General features: G+C 48.9%; 1 protein-coding gene across 11 annotated transcripts in view; it reads right to left on the bottom strand.

The window, feature by feature from the left end:
• Positions 1-17,719, bottom strand: part of ASAP2 (ArfGAP with SH3 domain, ankyrin repeat and PH domain 2) — a 154,141-nt gene that overhangs the window by 82,863 nt on the left and 53,559 nt on the right. For all 11 annotated transcript variants that reach the window (XR_014051586.1, XM_081483458.1, XM_081483459.1 and 8 more), the window contains one exon: positions 4,166-4,311. Coding sequence is in view for 10 of the 11 variants with exons in the window: in XM_081483458.1 (XP_081339584.1) it covers positions 4,166-4,311 (146 nt within the window). In the remaining variant the exon portion in view is untranslated. The remainder of the gene's footprint in view (positions 1-4,165; positions 4,312-17,719) is intronic.

Raw genomic sequence — 17,719 nt, 5'->3', positions numbered from 1 at the left:
GCATTCAGAAGGCCCCGTCGTAACACTGAAGCAGCCCTGGAAAACCTTTCCAGGAACACAGGAGACTGGGCTGACTTTATCACCAGCCTGTCTTCACACCTGTTACATTTCTGGGGGCAATCTTGTTTTTTGCTTTCTCCTGCATTACCGCAGAGAGAATTGATAGCATCTCTGAAGGTGAGAATCTCACCCATTAGTAACAAAATCATCACACTATATTAAGTTAGCTTTTCTCTGGGAGATGTTCTAACTGCCTTATAAACATTCTTTCATCCTGAAGAGCAAGTAGGTGGTAATTATTATTCTTTCTGGACGAGGAAGTAAAACTGAGGGTCTTGGCCATGTGGAACTGAAATGGTTTTTGAATGCCTGAGAGAAAAGCAAAAGCCAGGCTTTTAAAACAAGAGATAGAACAGATTTGACCAAAACAGGAGTAAGAATGGTATACAAAATACCAAAAAAGGAGAATTCTCCTATAAGCAGCTCACTCTCAGTGATAGCTTCTTAGAGGCAGCCCCCTGGCATCCCTACAGCCACAGACCTGCAGCACCAACCTTGCCAGGGGCACCTGGCCTGGGAACGCAAATTCGCACACAAATAAGGTATCTGCTTGGAAATAGGACAGTAAAAAGTGAAAACCAAAACGACAGTTACGCACCTGGACTCAGAGCTACTGCTGTCCGTGCTGTAGTAAATTGCTTTTGCTTAGTCACTCAGTCATGTCTGACTCTTTTGCAACCCCATGGACTGTAGCCCATCAGGCTCCTCTATACATGGAATTCTCCAGGCAAGAATGCTGGAGTGGGTTGCCATTTCCTTCTCCAGGGGATCTTCCTGACCCAGGGATCGAACCCATGTCTCCTGCATTGCAGACATTCTTTACCATCTGAGCCACCAGGGAAGCCCTGTAATAAGTAACCTGACCACAGTAACACAGACATGCCACCTGTGTGCTGGGTTTCTAATTTATCAACAGCCCTTCTCACTGATCCCTGTTATCCTGATGCTGGCCAGGTGAGGCGGGGTGGTTTTCTCATTCCTGTTTTAGGATGAGGCAGCCACGGTGTCAGGCGCCTTGCGGCTGCAGCAGTATAAGCCAGGGGCTTGTCTTTATGCCACGTTTTTCCCTGCACGGCCTTCCCTTCTGTTCTGTCCCTTTTCCTCCCAAGGAGTTGACAAGGGGCTTAAATTCCTTTAAATACCAAGAGGAAAGGGCATGGGATTGGGGTTTTAAGACCCAGATGTGACTCCTAACTGACCCTGGCGGGGGTTCTGATGTGCCTGGGGTGGCAGAGCCATGGGGTGGTGGCCCCAAGTGACAGTGTACCTGTCACAATGTCCAGGTCCAGCTCTGCTTTTAGTTTTGCAGGAAATCAAGAAATGAAGGGGCCGCTTTGGTCTAACTGTGCAGCTGCTCATGTTAAAGCTGAGCACAAGCTACTTCACGTAGGAGTCCACCATATGGATCGATGCAGGCGGGCTCTTCCACACCTGGAGGCACATGTCCAAAAGCTGGCAAGGACTGCAAGCCGCCGGGAGGGAGATGAGCTCTTTAAACCAGCAGGGCCTCAGTTACCTAATCTACAAAGTGGGGACAACACTGACTCACAATACTGACTTATGGGATTGCTACAAGGATGAATAAGCTAAGATGTGCCAAAGCAACTGGCTGTGCTCCTTACAAAACCAGGCATGGCGTCATCATCTCCATCTCACAGCTGAGAAAACCCGAGTGGAGATCAGCTGAAAAAAGACCCAGAGCTGGCTGCTTGGGGTAGGGAACAGACCCTGGCCCCTGGCCTCCCTTTCCTACCTCCAAGCTGCCCGCTCAGTCACGGTGCTGACTTTTCCCCTTCGCCATCCTCGTGGGACCCCTTTCACTGCTTTTCTTCTGGTTGGATCCTGGTCCCTGACTCACACATCTTCCTCTTTTTTGGCTTCCCTCTTCACGGTGCTCAAGCACAACCTCTAGGCATTTCAGAGAAATGACACTTGAGAGCTTTGCATGTCTGAAACATCTCTTAAGTCCACTTTCATGCTCAGGTGCTGGGTCTCATTCTAGATTAGACTCTATTCTCCAGGATTTTAGCAGCAACGTTCCAGACCTTTCAAAGTTTCCAGGGTTGAGGCGGCCAATGCCATCGTGATGCTTAATCCTGCGTGTGCTTTGTGAAAGCATTTAAGGTCTTTCACCATTTCACTGGGGGATGCCTTGGGGTGGGCAGGTCCTTTCCCTTACTGTCCTGGGCCCTTCCATCTAGTTTCAGGAACCGTCTTTCACTCAGTTGCACTCACATTCGGTTTTCCTCTCTTGTCCTCCTGTCTCCTATTCTCTTGTTGTAAAATGCCTGTCAGTTGGACAATGGACCTTGAGGACTAATCCCTGACCCATCCTTTAATTGCTCCCCCCCTTTTTGGTCTTGGTTGGTCCTTTTGATCTATTTTTGAGAGACTTGTCTTACTCTATCCCTTCTTGTAGGATTTCCAATGTCACAATTTCCTACGTTAACCGTCTCCCCCTCTTTAATGACAAGCTGTATCCCACTCTCCCTTCCGATTTCTTTTGAGAAATTAAATGTAGCTTCTTTCAAGTTATCTTCTGTTCTTTGCACTGTCTGTTCCCCACTCAGATCTTCCTTCTGTTTATTTTGGTCTCTTTCATTCTGGGGGCAGTTCATTCATATTTAAGAGGGAGGCATGTGGCAGCTGGCTGGCAGCTCAGTGAGACAGAAAGGGGCTTACCTCCCGAGGGGTTGGGGGATTAGGGGCTTGGAGGATTAGTCCGCAGGCTGGTTTTACACTAGAAGACAACCCCCCCCTCCCCCGCATGTCAGCATCTAAAGAGAACTTGTCTGGGACCATGCAATTTCTCCAGTTAGGAAAAAAAAAAAAAAAGAAAGAAAAGCTCCCCTGTGACTCGGTGGTGAGGCCCTAACAAGCCAAGTGCCCATGTCCAGGGAGGGAATGGGGCTGGAAGAGGGAGCCAGGCTCCACGTCTGGTCTGCGTGCCATCAGCCTGTCACCTGACAAACGGGAGACAAACTTAACAACAGCCCCAAGAGATTCCAGATTAACCCGAGTAAAGAACTTCAGCACAGCAACGGCTTTTTACTTTTACCATTTCCGACTGAAACATCTCACGAGTGAAGACACGGAGAGAGACCAAGAGAGCCGTAATGATCTGGTCCTCTCCTCTCCTGGTTATTAACCCCCATGCTGTGGTCCCTTGTCTCTGCCCTTCCAAGGCCAGATATCCAAACCCGCCACCATCACCACTGCAAGAATGAGGAGCTCGTGTCTCACTTGTTATGAGCTTGCTGACAGGACAGATGAAAAAGACGCTGTTGTTTGCGACCTACACAGAAAGCATTATTGAGTTCTTGACCTGGTCTGGTTGTCCATGACCTCTGGGAGAAGCTAAGGAGAGAAAAACAGGAAAGAGATGCCGGGACCATCCCCGAGTACATTCCCTTCGTGGAAGAAACTGCCCAAAGGGTCACACACCCCCTCCCTCTCAGGCTGCCCACTTCTTCAGAATTCGGCTCCCATAACGGGGATGACACAGGGCTGCCAAGCACAAGAAAGAACCCATTCACTCCGTTTTACCCAGCACCTACCACAGGCAGGAAGTACTCAGTCCGTACTTCCGTTTGCTTTAAAAAGTGAGTCTTTTCTTAGGTTCTGCATTTGGAAGCATTAATGGCCTTTAAATATTCACGGTAATTTCTGGGCTTTGACTAAAGGTTACCTCTCTGTGTAAGACGAGTCTGAAGCACATCTATTAAATACTGGAAACTTAAATACCTACTCTAATCACCAGAAACAGGCTTACTCTACCCAGTTACGAAACTACTGAAAATTGAATTCAGAGCCCCTTAAGAAATGAATGCATTATCCATTTTGAGCCTCAGCTGTGCACCTGTAAAATGCCGAGTTAAATTTTAAAAAAGTCTCACTAGAGTAAAAATTGCAATTCTAAAATTATTCCAAAGTGACCTAATGTACACAGAAAATATAATTCTTTTAGGTACCGTGGGAGGTAAGAAACATATTCCTCGCTCATCAAACAAATCTCAATTACCGTCTATGGAGCCCCCTTCCCAGCCGGAGCATCGGCCGGCACTTTCCGCACCACGTGTTCACTGCACACGCTCATGACACTCACCAGGTTTTTGAACAGCGCCGTCAGCTCCTTTGTAAACACTGAGAACTTGAGGAACGCGCTCCCCAGGTCTGGGTCATCTCTGCACACGCAGTTGCCCCCAAACTTCTCCAGCGCCTGTGTGTACTGCTCCTCGTTTTCCACATGTGCTGCAACAGTAACGGGAGAGGCACAGTCAGGGCGTCAACACTCCAGGCCCGCCCTCCACCAGGTCCAGATGTGTGAACAAAATAGGATGCGTTAAAGGCCTGAAAATCTGAGAAAAGTCAAATGGCACCAGGGACAGAAATAACTCTGCTGTCCCAACAACCCCCCATCGGACCAGCGTGCGTGCATGCTCAGTCGTATCTGACTCTGCAACCCTATGGACTGTAGCTCACCAGTCTCCTCTGTCCATGGTATTTCTCAGGCAAGAATACTCAAGTGGGTTGCCATTTCCTCCTCGAGGTTATCTTCCTGACCCAGGGACCAAACTTGCGTCTCCTACATTGGCAGGAGGATTCTTTACCACTTGAGCCACCAGGGAAGCCCCTAGTTGCACCAGCAACAGACCCCAAAGAACAAGCAGGATGACCAGGAGGGAGGCGCCTCACACAAGTCTCACAGTCTCCAGCTGATGCGATGAGATCCCAAGGGGACCTCCCCCCATGGCCCCACAATCTCTAACGAATTCGATGAAATCCCAAGGCGACGCACCCCCTGCCCCCACGGCCCACATGATTGCAGGACTTGCAGCCTATAGCCCTAGTCCTCTCCTGGAACCCAGCCTCTGGTAGGACACTCAGCCAGCCACACACCCTGGCTTCTCCTGCAACACAGAGGAGCCACGGTCCTCGGAGCACAGTCCAGGGCACCTCTCCTCATGATGTGCCCTGTGCCCGGGGGCCCTGCCCTCCTCTCCAGGCCTTCCATGCCCCTGCCCATGTCCTCAACACCGTCCTGGCCTTGCACTCAGCATGGTAAGCATGCAACTGCCTGGTAAGCATGGTCCCCGACATACCAGGTGCTTTCAGGGGAGGGACTAAGTCTTATTCATCTTTGTGCTTGAGATGTTAAGACCACACACGTGTCTGAATGAAAAAAGCAAACCGTGGTCACCCATCTGAAAGTGTTTTACCACCATTGGGCTCTGAGGCAGTAGTAGCTTAATGCGTGAAAAGCCTGGGTTCAGAGTCCCCTATTCTGTGGGTCTCAGGCCCTGTGGGACATCAAAATCATACACAGATCTTTGTCAAACTGCAGAAGCCAGAGTCCCACCTCTGGGTTACAAGCAGGGTGGGAAGGGGACAGGGAATTCTGGTTAGCCAATGTGCCTGGACGTGAGCCCTCACTTCAGGGCCAGCATTTTTAAATGAACCCGCTAGTCTGTAACAAAACAGCCTCCTGGCACAGACACTTGAGTTCTGTTCCTCCATAGCTCCAGTCAGAAACGTGACACAACTCTACAGGTGTATCAGGGCGGGTGGGCGGGCGCGTCAGCCTGCACGTGAACCACACTAGGCAGGGTCAGCCACGTCTCCAGACTGCTGCCCCACAAGGAGGACGGCCCAGGGCTGCAGCTCCTTCACCAAAGAACGGATCCTGAAAAACCGGCTGTGGCCCCCCCAAAGTCCTCCTCAGGGAAACGGGACCACCGTCAGCAGTGCTGGGACCCACAGGGGACACATGCTCATGGAAGGCGGCCCTGGGCCTGAGCTGGACCCCAGGACCCACCGACGGTGCACCCACCCACCCTGCCAGCAAGCCCTGCGCCCTCAGCTTTCACTCGGGGGCATGTGGGTACCTTATGGAATTCCCCTGAGTATCTAACAAAGACAAGAGAACACTAATTCCACCACTTCAGTCCTTTTCCTTCTTTTTATTATGACTATCTTCTATGGAAAATTCTGAAAGAGATGAGAATACCAGACCATCTGACCTGTCTCTTGAGAAACCTGTATGCAGGTCAGGAAGCAACAGTTAGAACTGGACATGGAACAACAGACTGGTTCCAAATAGGAAAAGGAGTACGTCAAGGCTGTATATTGTCACCCTGCTTATTTAACTTATATGCACAGTACATCATGAGAAACGCTGGGCTGGAAGAAACACAAGCTGGAATCAAGATTGCCAGGAGAAATATCAATAACCTCAGATATGCGGATGACACCACCCTTATGGCAGAAAGTGAAGAACTAAAGAGCCTCTTGATGAAGGTGAAAGAGGAGAGTGAAAAAGTTGGCTTAAAGCTCAACGTTCAGAAAACTAAGATCATGGCATCTGGTCCCATCACTTCATGGGAAACAGATGGGGAAACAGTGGAAACAGTGTCAGACTTCATTTTTGGGGGCTCCAAAATCACTGCTGATGGTGATTGCAGCCATGAAATTAAAAGACGCTTACTCCTTGGAAGGAAGGTTATGGCCAACCTAGATAGCATATTTAAAAGCAGAGACATTACTTTGCCAACAAAGGTCCGTCTAGTCAAGGCTATGGTTTTTCCAGTGGTCATGTATGGATGTGAGAGTTGGACGGTGAAGAAAGCTGAGCGCCGAAGAATTGATGCTTTTGAACTGTGGTGTTGGAGAAGACTCTTGAGAGTCCCTTGGACTGCAAGGAGATCCAATCAATCCATCCTAAAAGAGATCAATCCTGGGTGTTCATTGGAAGGTCTGATGTTGAAGCTGAAACTCCAATACTTTGGGCACCTCATGCGAAGGGTTGACTCATTGGAAAAGACCCTAATGCTGGGTAGGATTGGGGGCGGGAGGAGAAGGGGACGACAGAGGATGAGATGGTTGGATGGCATCACTGACTCGATGGACATGGGTTTGGGTGGACTCCAGGAGTTGGTGATGGACAGAGAGGCCTGGCGTGCTGCGATTCATGGGGTCGCAAAGAGTCGGACACGACTGAGCGACTGAACTGAACTGAACTGATCTTCTATGCTAGAAAAGAGCCTGAGAGCTCTGGATGCATTATATGTATTTGTGGGCTTCCCTGGTGGCTCAGACGGTAAGGCGTCTGCCTGCAATGCGGGAGACCTGGGTTTGATCCCTGGGTCAGGAAGATCCCCTGGAGAAGGAAATGCAACCCATTCCAATACTCTTGCCTGGAAAATCCCATGGATGGAGGAGCCTGGTGGGCTACAGTCCATGGGGTCACAAAGAGTCGGACACGACTGAGCGAGTTTCACTTTCTTTTCTCTCTGAGACTACACTCAGCAACACACACACACCACCCCCCACCACTACCCCCACCCCCTACCCCCCGTGCTGAACAGGCGGTAGAGCTGGAAGAACCCTTAGCAGGTCCAGACCTCGGAGTCTGTGCCTCCCAGTAAACACAGATGACCTGGGAACACATGCATTTACTCTCACAGGGCTACAGTCAGGGCCACGTGAAGGACAAAGACCTGCTGTGAGACACTCACAAGGAGAAGGTAAGAATCAAAGAATGAGGGGAGGATCCCGCTCACCCACACCCAGCACACGCCCACCAGCTGTGACAACGGTTAACAGCAGCACAGGTGTCATCTACACTGAGCACAAATGACGTCCATGGTTCTTCGCGACATCACAACTTACACGTGACATGAATGACTTCTCACAACGCTGAAAGGAACTGGGACTCAAGGAGGTCAAGGAAGCTGTCCACGGAAGCAGGGCAGCAAGTGGCTGAGTTGGGGTGCAACCCCGAGTCTGCCTGACCCCAAAGCCCATTCGAGGTCTCCCCGCTGTGCGGTCCATTCTAAAAATAGCTTACCTTGCCAAAGCCAAAGGCACGCAAGTTTTAGATTTTTTAAATTCCATTTCAGAGGCGGATCGGTTACCCCTCCTTTGCTCTATAATTCTGGCCAACAGTGAGGGGCAGGTCCTTTCAAACCACACACCGTTTTGTAACTATTTCAAAACCGGCGGTCAAGACGTGGGCAATTCCATGTGGTTCTGCAAAGGTGTGGCGGCCACCAGAAGATGTCTGGGGCTGATGTCACCATTGCCACCCCCCCGGCCCTGCCCCCGTTGAGAGAGACAGGAACTCGGAGGCTACAGTCACCTCGGGAGCCACATGCTGCCTTCACAACACGCCTGGACCCTCACAGCTGCTCTGGGTGAGGGAGGCAGAGGGGGTATCAGTTTTCAGTCAAGGCTGTTAAGTGGCCCACAAGCCTTTCGTTCAATTAAACCTAATGACACTACACGGTACCAGCTGCAGTATCCCTTGTTATCTGCTAAGTGAAGTAGGGTTCAGAGGGCCTATATGATCTGCCCGAGATCACACAAGGAGGTGGGTCAGGGGTCAAGTCCATCCTCTATTCATGTAGGCCGCCCCCAGCCTGGGACAACCTTGGGAGAAAGGATGCTGCCTTCTCTCCAGGGGTAGTCGACCAATCTGGCACAGAGGACAAACAGCCAGGGAGACCAGGAAGGACAGACCCACTTCCTTTCATTGCTCCTTCTGGGCCTTTCAACTGACCACCTGGTATAGGTCACTTTTTTTTTTAATAAAAATTCTTTCCCTTTTAAACCTTCAAAAGAATGTGCTGATCCCAGCAACCCCGATAGTGATGAATGAGTGTTCTGGACCATCACTGTCACCATCACCTCATGTATTGATATTTAAAGCGTTCTGATCCACTGCAATCACTATCTTCTGATGTGCAAAACTGTCCCAGCTTAGGTCAACAGGAACCTCTTCACACTGATCTAGTTGAGGTTTTTAAGACCAATTTCTCTTCTTGCAAACACACTTGAAAAGCTTCTTGAAAAATGACCACAGCCTGTGCGTTTCAGTGTCTCCCTGAAACAGCTGGTCTGGTGCCCACCATGAGGACAGGAAACTCTTCACACATCATGTACTGTCTGTCTGGCCTGCTGGTCCACATCACCCAAAGTTTGAAATGTTCCTACGAGAGAAAGTCATTGAGCTGCTTTATTTTTCTTTTGCCAAAACTAAATTTAAAATAGGAGCCTAAAATAAATGGCTTGGGAATCAAGTTTCTGGAAAGAGCCCAACCTGGGTCTCTCATCTCCTATTTAGAGCACTGTGAAGGCTGTCCCTCTCGGAGGAGCTCACTCCCCCACGTCCTCCTTGCTCAGCGGCATCTTCAACTCTGGTTCTCATTCACAATCCAAGGCCAAGAAACTCCGATGCGGGAGGGGCTTGGGAGGATAAGAATGTGAATCCCTGAGACCACAGCAGGTGAGACCCCAGTTCTCCCCCGGCTGGCAGCCCTCCCACTTCCCGCACCTCACTGCACCAAGGTCAAAGGGGTGCAGACCCTCCACCAATCCGTCAAAGGGGGTGCAATCAGAGACTCGTGCAGGAAGAGCTGCCATGAGGCCAGCAAACAGGTGCACACAGTGTGTTTAGGGCTAAAGGCTGGGCCTTGCTGTGTGCCTTTTACTTGATTATGTCAGTTTAAAGACTGACACCGAGGAGAAGCCCCAGTGCATGCCGTTCAAGCAAAATGTTGGATCCAAAAGGAAAAAAGGCAGCCTTTTTACTCACACTGGATGGACCACAGCACGTCAGGGAAGCCAACCGCCCGCCTAGTGCTACCAAAGGACAAGAACGGTCCCGGAGCCAACTCACCTCCACCACATTCACGTCGCTGGGAGTGTCTGCCCCTCGCCGGGCTGTGATGGTGTAACACAGAGACACATGTGACTATGTCCAGGGACAGATGCACCAAGCCATGTGTGATGGCCTGTGACATCCTAGGGCTGGCAGTTCAGAGACGCCAAAAAGGAGACGTTTGAGCTGGGGCTCCAGGTCAGGTAGGAATTTCAAGAGACGAGCAGGAACAGGAAGGTACTGACCCCAGGGGAATGGCCAAGAGGTCCCGTGTGTGTGCAGAGGCTGTAACCGCTGTCCCAGTCTGCAAGTGCCCGTCAGCATCCAGCTCCTGACACAAGGCCATCTCAGGACAGCACTGGCCTCACTGTCCCACCCACCCGGGGCCACCCCTGGGGTCTTGACAGTCTGGAGGATCCTGAAAAGAAGCCCAGGACAGAGACCCCCTCTGCAGAGACAAGGACACCAAAGCTCAGAGAGGGCGCTGACTTGCTCAGCTTCACACAAGCTAGTTCGATGAAGCTAGAGAACTAGAACTCAGCTTTCCCAGTGTCCAGTCCTCCCACAAGTCCCCCCCAGGACGTGGGGAAACGTTTCTTCATTTGCTCATCACATAGTCACTATTCCCGGCTCTAGGCCAACACGGGGATGTGCTACAATCCTCCAGGCTAAGCACACGCACCGGTGACCCCAAGTTCCAAGAGCCCTGACCAGAGAGAAATGGAGGTGTGGGTGGGGGTGGGGGAAGGTAGCCTGGCAGTGCTCCCCTTGACTGGGACCCTCCAGCCCAACGGCCACTCACGGGTCAGACGGAAGCGAATTCAAGCAGACACTGCACACACCCAGCATCCACGCAGACAGCGCCACCAAGGGCACATTTTAGGAGAGAAATACGTTCTCTACAGTTGCAGCTTTATAAAAAAACCCTACCTAGAGGATGATTAACATTCAAATGTGAGCCACAACTGTATCATCAGGAGAATCTGCACAACTCAATAGCAAGGAGGCTGGGCCACTTCCCCTCAAGCCGTGGGCCCTGCACGTTGCCTGGTTTCAGATCTGACTCTCGGCAAACAGCACATGGGAAAGCAATTTCCCAGAGTCAAAGATAATCCCCTCTGCTTAACAGAATCTCAACCCTGTGAACACCCCATGGGAGAAAACCATTTTTAGAATTTTTATTTCTAGAGTCATCCCAGATAACAATCTTTCCATTCACAATTTGGTAATCTGCATGAAAAGTTTTTCAAACGTTGTTGTCTGTCATTCCCTCTCATTTCTAGAAATTTATCCTAAAGAAATACCATTCCATGTTCGATGCATGAGACAAATGCTCAGGGCTGGGGCAATGGGATGACCCAGAGGGATGGGATGGGGAGGGAGGTGGGAGGGGGGTTCAGGATGGGGAACACATGTAAACCCATGGCTGATTCATGTCAATGTATGGCAAAAACTACTACAATATTGTAAAGTAATTAGCCCCCAACTAAAATAAATAAATTTATTAAAAAAGAAAAGAAAAGAAATAATCCAGTGCTTAGAGATGTATATAGGGAACCACTGATAAGCTGAAACTGCATGAAGCTCGAACGATATGGAAATGGTTAACAGTATCTCTTACAAAATAGAATATTATGTAAGCTTTCAACATCATGATGTAGGAATATGGTCGGGATAGAATGCCAAGTTAAAAAAAGGCAGGACACAGAACTATATATTTCATCTCAATTTTTTAAAAATGTAAAACGTAGACAAAAGGCTGAAAGGGAAGAATATCAAAATGCTAAGGTGGTGTTAAAAGAGCAGGTGCTCAGTACCCGGCAGCTGGTGCAAGCCAGGTGCTTTCCTGTGCATCGCTGTGTCCTCCTCGAGGGGGCATTTCTTGGAGGAGGGGACAGACTGTAGGGGCCAGGTGGCAGTTCTGAGTGGCCAGGGTCACAGCCTGGGAACCTCAGACTAAGAGTACAGCCCAGCCCCTCCCATCTCAGAGAGGCGGGCATGCACCGGACCCTGACTTTGATCCACTGCTTTTCTGGACTTTTTTTAAATGCTCTAAACTAAGCTCATATTATCTTTATCATCAGATAACAATGAAAGGAATAAATAAAACAGAGAAACCTGAAATGCCAGCTACAACGGCTCACTGACCCTGGCTCTCTGTGCCTCTGAGATGACCAGAATCCGTCTTTCTGTACCAGCTTCTCCTGGACCAGCTGACATGACAGACACAGCCTTTGCAAGCTGGCCTGATGAGACACAAGCACCTGCCACCAGGAGTGTTTGGTGAGAACTCCTGTCCTCTCCCACAAGCCCTCTGGGCCCCGCTCAAGCCAGGCGCACGGGCCCCGGCAAAGACGGCCTCGCCCCTGGGTCTCACCACTTCCTCTGCTCTCTCCAACACGCCGGGCCCCTTCTACTTTCAAAACTTCACACGGGACTCATTTCCATCAAGACTTCCCTGGGGTGTCCCCTCTGATGTTATGGAGACCTTTGGATGTCACCGCTGCAGATGTCTGGCACAGAAAGCCAATAATCAGTTCAGAAGGTCATGGTGTGAGCTGTTAAAATGTGTCAACTGTTGTCTGTGATCACCTGATCTCCTTTGATCCTGCCTTGTATTAATGATGACAAAATGACACTTGGGGGACTTCCCTGGTGGTCCAGCAGAAGCGTTGGTTCAATTCCTGGTTGGGGAACTATGATCCCGCGTGATGAGTGGTGTAGTTAAACAAACAGTTAAATAAAAATTAAAAAATGACACTTGGAGTCTGTGCAACTAACTGAACACCACCCCAGTCACCTCTGTATAAAACCTGTGCAGCAGCACAGCCGGGGTGGGGGAGGTGGGGAGGGGGCGAGAAATCGAGACCTATCTACCGGATGTTGTTGTTCAGTCGCCCTTTGCGTGTCTGATTCTGCGACCCCATGGACTGCAGCTCGCCAGGTTTCCCTGTCCTTCACCATCTCCCGGAGCTTGTTCAAACTCACGTCCATTGAGTCGGTGATGCCATCCAACCATCTCATCCTCTGTCGTCCCCTTCTCCTCCTGCCTTCAATCTTTCTCAGCCTCAGGGTCTTTTCTAATGAGTTGGCTCTTTGCATCAGGTGGGCAAAGTATTGGAGCTTCAGCTTCAGTTCTTTCCAATGATTATTCAGGGTTGATTTCTTTAGGATTGACGGATTTGATCTCCTTGCAGTCCAAGGGACTGGATGATGTACAATAAAAATCAGTAGAACGTTGCAGATTATCTCTTCAGGAAAAGGTATCCTGACATAATTTTTCATACAAATTTTGGGATGCAGGAACCCTTTAGGCCTGTCCATAGACCCAACACACTAGGTAAACAAGCCCTAGCCTAGATCAGCATAAATTCCCTATCCCCAAAATATGGCCATGTTAATCATATTTAATTATGTGTGATCATACCTGATTACGTACAAACCACACATGATTCATGTTAATACTTGGGACATTAAGTCACAGATCTTAGCCTTCCTTCAGACACACTATCCTTCCATGATTAATATGTTGATCACAGTTGCTGGGATTCCACAAATTAGCCATCTAAATTCCAGTCACTGTTCTTAACCAGCAGAGAAGAGACAACTAGGAGCTCAGAGCCCTGCCCCTGGAAGACACTTCAAGGTCTTCGAGTCCGCGACTCCAGCTCCCCCTTAACTGCCCTAGAGACCAGGGCCACCCGCCAGTCCTCTCTCTGCTGGAGCCCTTTCGACAACCAGCTGACCCCGGGGCTGACCCCCCAGCTAACTTCTCCCTCAGACCTGCGTCAAAACCTGCTGTCTTGAAACTACCCTGGAGAGAGGGGCAGGGAATCCTCTCACTTCCTCATTCCAAGACAGCCTTCAGATGCACCCTCTGCTCCCCCGATATGGGCCCCTGCAAGCGAAGACGTCCCAGGTCCTTCCCACACACCCCCCCACCACCACCACCACAGGGTTCTGGCTCTCATGTGGGTCTCCTCTTAGAGAGCTGCTCTAACAACTCAACAGTGGGGCCACTATCTACACACTTCCCGAAGGTCACTTATGCTCACCTCTGGCACGCTGGTCACGTGTGGGCTCACAGTGAACATGTGACAAACCAGACCACAGGGAGGTTTTTCATCAGAGCCACTCAGGCCCAGCCAGATGACGTCTAAGACGCCCCCACGGCATTACAGCCCAGTGTTTCCCCCCTGGCACCCCATCACCCCATCTCCCCTGTGCCCCAGGCAGTGTCTCCAGGTTGCCATGGTCACAGGAGAGCCTGGGAAGCAGATCTGGTTTTGAATCTCAGCTCCTCTAACTGCCAGCTGGACAGCCCTGGGTCAGTCACTCCTCTAGGCTCAGGGACCTCATCTACAATGGAGTTATTGACAGTACCTAACTCACAGTGTGAGGATTCAATGTATTTATTCAGAAGAGGGTTTGGCCTATAAACAACACTTTATACGAGTGTCTGATTATTATTATTATTGTTTCCCTTCTTAAGTTTATAAAAGTACTTCAACAGATGTACTCTCTTCGTTTTATCATCATATTTACAATCTATTCTTTTTTTAATCACAGATAATGGTATACACATATTTTGTAGCCTCAGTTTTATTGTCTGAAAGTTTCACCATAACCATTTTTCTTCATGTTGCTATATAACCATTATTCCATCATATTCTGACTTAGTTGTAGGAGGCTTTCAGGTTTTCACTTTGATAGGTAATGCAAGTAGCATCTTTGTGCCTTTCCCCAAAAATGATTTTATTTTTCTTGATGTAGTTGTTGTTCAGTCACGAAGTTGTGTCTAACTCTTTGTGACTCCATGGACTGCAGCACACCAGGCTTCCCTGTCCTTCACTATCTCCTGGAGTTTGCTCAAACTCATGTCCACTGACCCACTGATGCTATCTAACCATCTCATCCTCTGCTGCCCTTCTCTCCTTTTGCCTTCAATCTTTCCCAGTATCAGGGTCTTTTCCAATGAGTTAGCACTTCCCTTTTTTCTTGATACACATGGCCAAATTTCTTTCTAAAAACTCCATGCTCCAGTTCTCAATGCACAACAAAGCAACAAAATACCAGTTTCACCTTATTCTTGACAAACACTGAGGATTATAACTTATTTTCTCATGTAACAGGTGGAAAATCATGCCAGATATAGTACCTGCTTAATGCACATTACATTTCACTTCCTAAATAATTACATATATTTTTGAATTGTACTATCCTAATTATGATATGGTAATAGAAATAATTCTCTGTGTTAACTTAACAGCCACATTCTTTTTAGCATTGCAAATAACAGGGAGAAACAAAGCTGAACTCTCATTTTCTTTTGTAGGTAGTAGATGATAAGGGTCTGAAGAAAAATTAGTGTTTCTTTCTTTGTATTTTTCATTTCAAGGATGTGCCAATTTCTCTAGGATGTTCAGATTAAGGGTAAAGAAGGACTATCTCACTCTCAGTAAAAATAGCTCCATCAAGCTTTTAAGCTAGAGTTAATTCTAGAGAAGTGAAAATGAAAATCTTTTGTTGCTTCCTTTTCAATAAAGATGAATTTTCCACCCACTGATATGTCAAACAGCTGAAAAATGTTGGCATCAACTTCCCAGGGGGGAAAAAAAGCACCTAAGAGCTGAGAAAGAGATTGCGAAAGTCTAGACCAAGAAACAATTAGAATAAATAGGAACTGTTTTTTTTTAAGAGGTCAGATAGCAGTCTGTTGTAGGTGGGAAAAATTACCGTGGAAACAGTTTCTCAACAAATCATCACAGTAACTGCTTTCGTAAACCTGTACACAAGATGATCTAGAAAATATATCTAGCTGTGTTGTTATCCTTTTGGAAACTGGGAGTAAACATAACACATTTGCTATTTTGCAAGAAAATTATTGTTTTCATATATGGGGACATGGTCCAATGTTTAAGGTGGGGGTGGGGCGTATTCTCAAGACCAGCAGCTTTAGCATCACCTGGAGAAGGCAATGGCACCCCACTCCAGTACTGTTGCCTGGAAAATCCCATGGATGGAGGAGCCTGGTAGGCCACAGTCCGTGGGGTTGCTAAGAGTCAGAGACGACTGAGCGACTTCACTTTCACTTTTCCCTTTCATGCACTGGAGAAGGAAATGGCAACCCACTCCAGTATTCTTCCCTGGAGAATCCCAGGGACGGCGGAGCCCGGTGGGCTGCCGTCTATGGGGTCGCACAGAGTCGGACACGACTGAAGTGACTTAGCAGTAGCAGGGAACTCATTCATGTGGAAAATACTCAAGCCCCATCCTGGACCAACTGAGCCAGAAGCTCCTGAAGGCAGAGAGAGACCAGCAGCCTGGGCTTTAACAAGACCTGCAAGGGGTTCTGGGGTGCTCTCACATATCAGAACCACTGCTCTGAAACAGGGGTCGGCAAACTTTTCCTAAAAGCCAGAGAGAAATATTAACAGTTTTTGCAGGCCAAAGGCAATCCTGAGGTTACTGGGTGGATATGCATAAATTTCCCAGTCACGCTGCTGTACAGCAGAAACTGATACGGGATATAAAGCAATTATACTCCAATTTTAAAAAAGGATTTTAGAAAAGCAGGATTATAAGTTTATCTCTCCTGCACTAAGAGGACAGTATAAGAACCTATAGGAAAAACATAACCATATACAAATGAGTATTATCAGCACGTACTGTGTACCTGCCAGCCTCCATGCTGGCCAATGCAAGGAACACTGAAGAAGTACATTTGCACCTGCCTCACTGCGTGTGTCCAGAACCACGTCTCTCACTTTTCTGTGTTATCTCAGCTCACTGTCACTAACAAGCCTATGAAATATTAACATTCTCATTTTACAAGTGTGGCAACTGAGGCTCAGAAGAGTAAATAACACTCCCAGTGACTTTCTGAGCGGCACCACCCACTTTGGCCTTCAGAATTCTGATACCCATTAAACCACACTGCCTCTCAGAATGAGTCACGGACCTCAGGGCTTGTCATCCAATCGGAGGGCAAAGATCAAGAGACATAAAACTCTTAGGGAACAATAAAGAGCAAGATTTAAAGAGTAAACAGAATCTGCATATTAGAGTCTCTTTCAGTTTTGACCTCAAAACTCACAATTCGGAGGGGAAGTGTGGTCAGCAGAACGCTGTCTCCTCCCCCACAAAGACATCCACCTCCTAATCCCTGGAGGGGGTGGGCGGTAGGGTGTGCTGCCATCTGAGGTTGCAGATGGAATTCAAGTTGTTAATCAGCTCAGCTGAGCGGGGAGGCTTATCTGGGATCATCCCAGTGGGCTCCCCCGACATAATCACAGGACGAGGGAAAAGGCAGTGTTGCTGGGGACTGAGTCATGAGCCGCTCTCCAACCCCCAAAGCCAGAACCCCCAGTTTGATGATACTCGGGGGCTGGTCCTTTAGGAAGTGATTAGGTTTAGATGTGGTCAGGGGGACAGGGCCTCAAGATGGGATTAGTGTCCTTATACTAATAAAAAGACACCAGAGAGCCCACCAGCTCTAGCACACCTACAGTCTCATCTCTCTCTCTACCACGTGCGGAGATGATTGTCTGCAAGCCAGGAAGGAAGCCTTCACGAGAACATGAGCACGCCGCACCCTGACCTTGGCCTTCTAGGCTCCAGAATTGTGAGACAAATGTCTGAGGTTTAAGCCCCCCAGCCAGTGGCACTGTTAAGGCACCCCGGGGCAGATGAAGATGGTGACAGAGCCTGAGAAAGCCTGCACCAGCCATGGCTGGCTCTGAAGATGGAAGGAGGCCATGAGTGGAGGAACGCAGGGGCCTCTAGAAGCCAGAAAGGGTAGGGAAACCTCCCTCCCTCCGGGAAGGAAGCCAGCTCACACCGTGATTTCAGCCTGGTGAGATCAGCTTGGACTCCTGATCTCCAGAGCTGGAAGATAAATCACTGTCATTTTAAGGCACCCTGTGGTAATTACAGTGGCCATGGGACACTAATACAAGAGAGTGAAAGGAGGCCAGTACCATGTCAGGTCCTGGCTAGATG

The sequence above is a fragment of the Giraffa tippelskirchi genome, chromosome 4 (genome assembly GCF_054371585.1).
Source record: "Giraffa tippelskirchi isolate mGirTip1 chromosome 4, T2T-mGirTip1v1.2.pri, whole genome shotgun sequence".
Taxonomy (NCBI): Eukaryota; Metazoa; Chordata; class Mammalia; order Artiodactyla; family Giraffidae; genus Giraffa; species Giraffa tippelskirchi.
The sequence above is the reverse complement of the archived record's forward strand: the minus strand, read 5'-3'. Positions and strand labels throughout refer to the sequence as shown.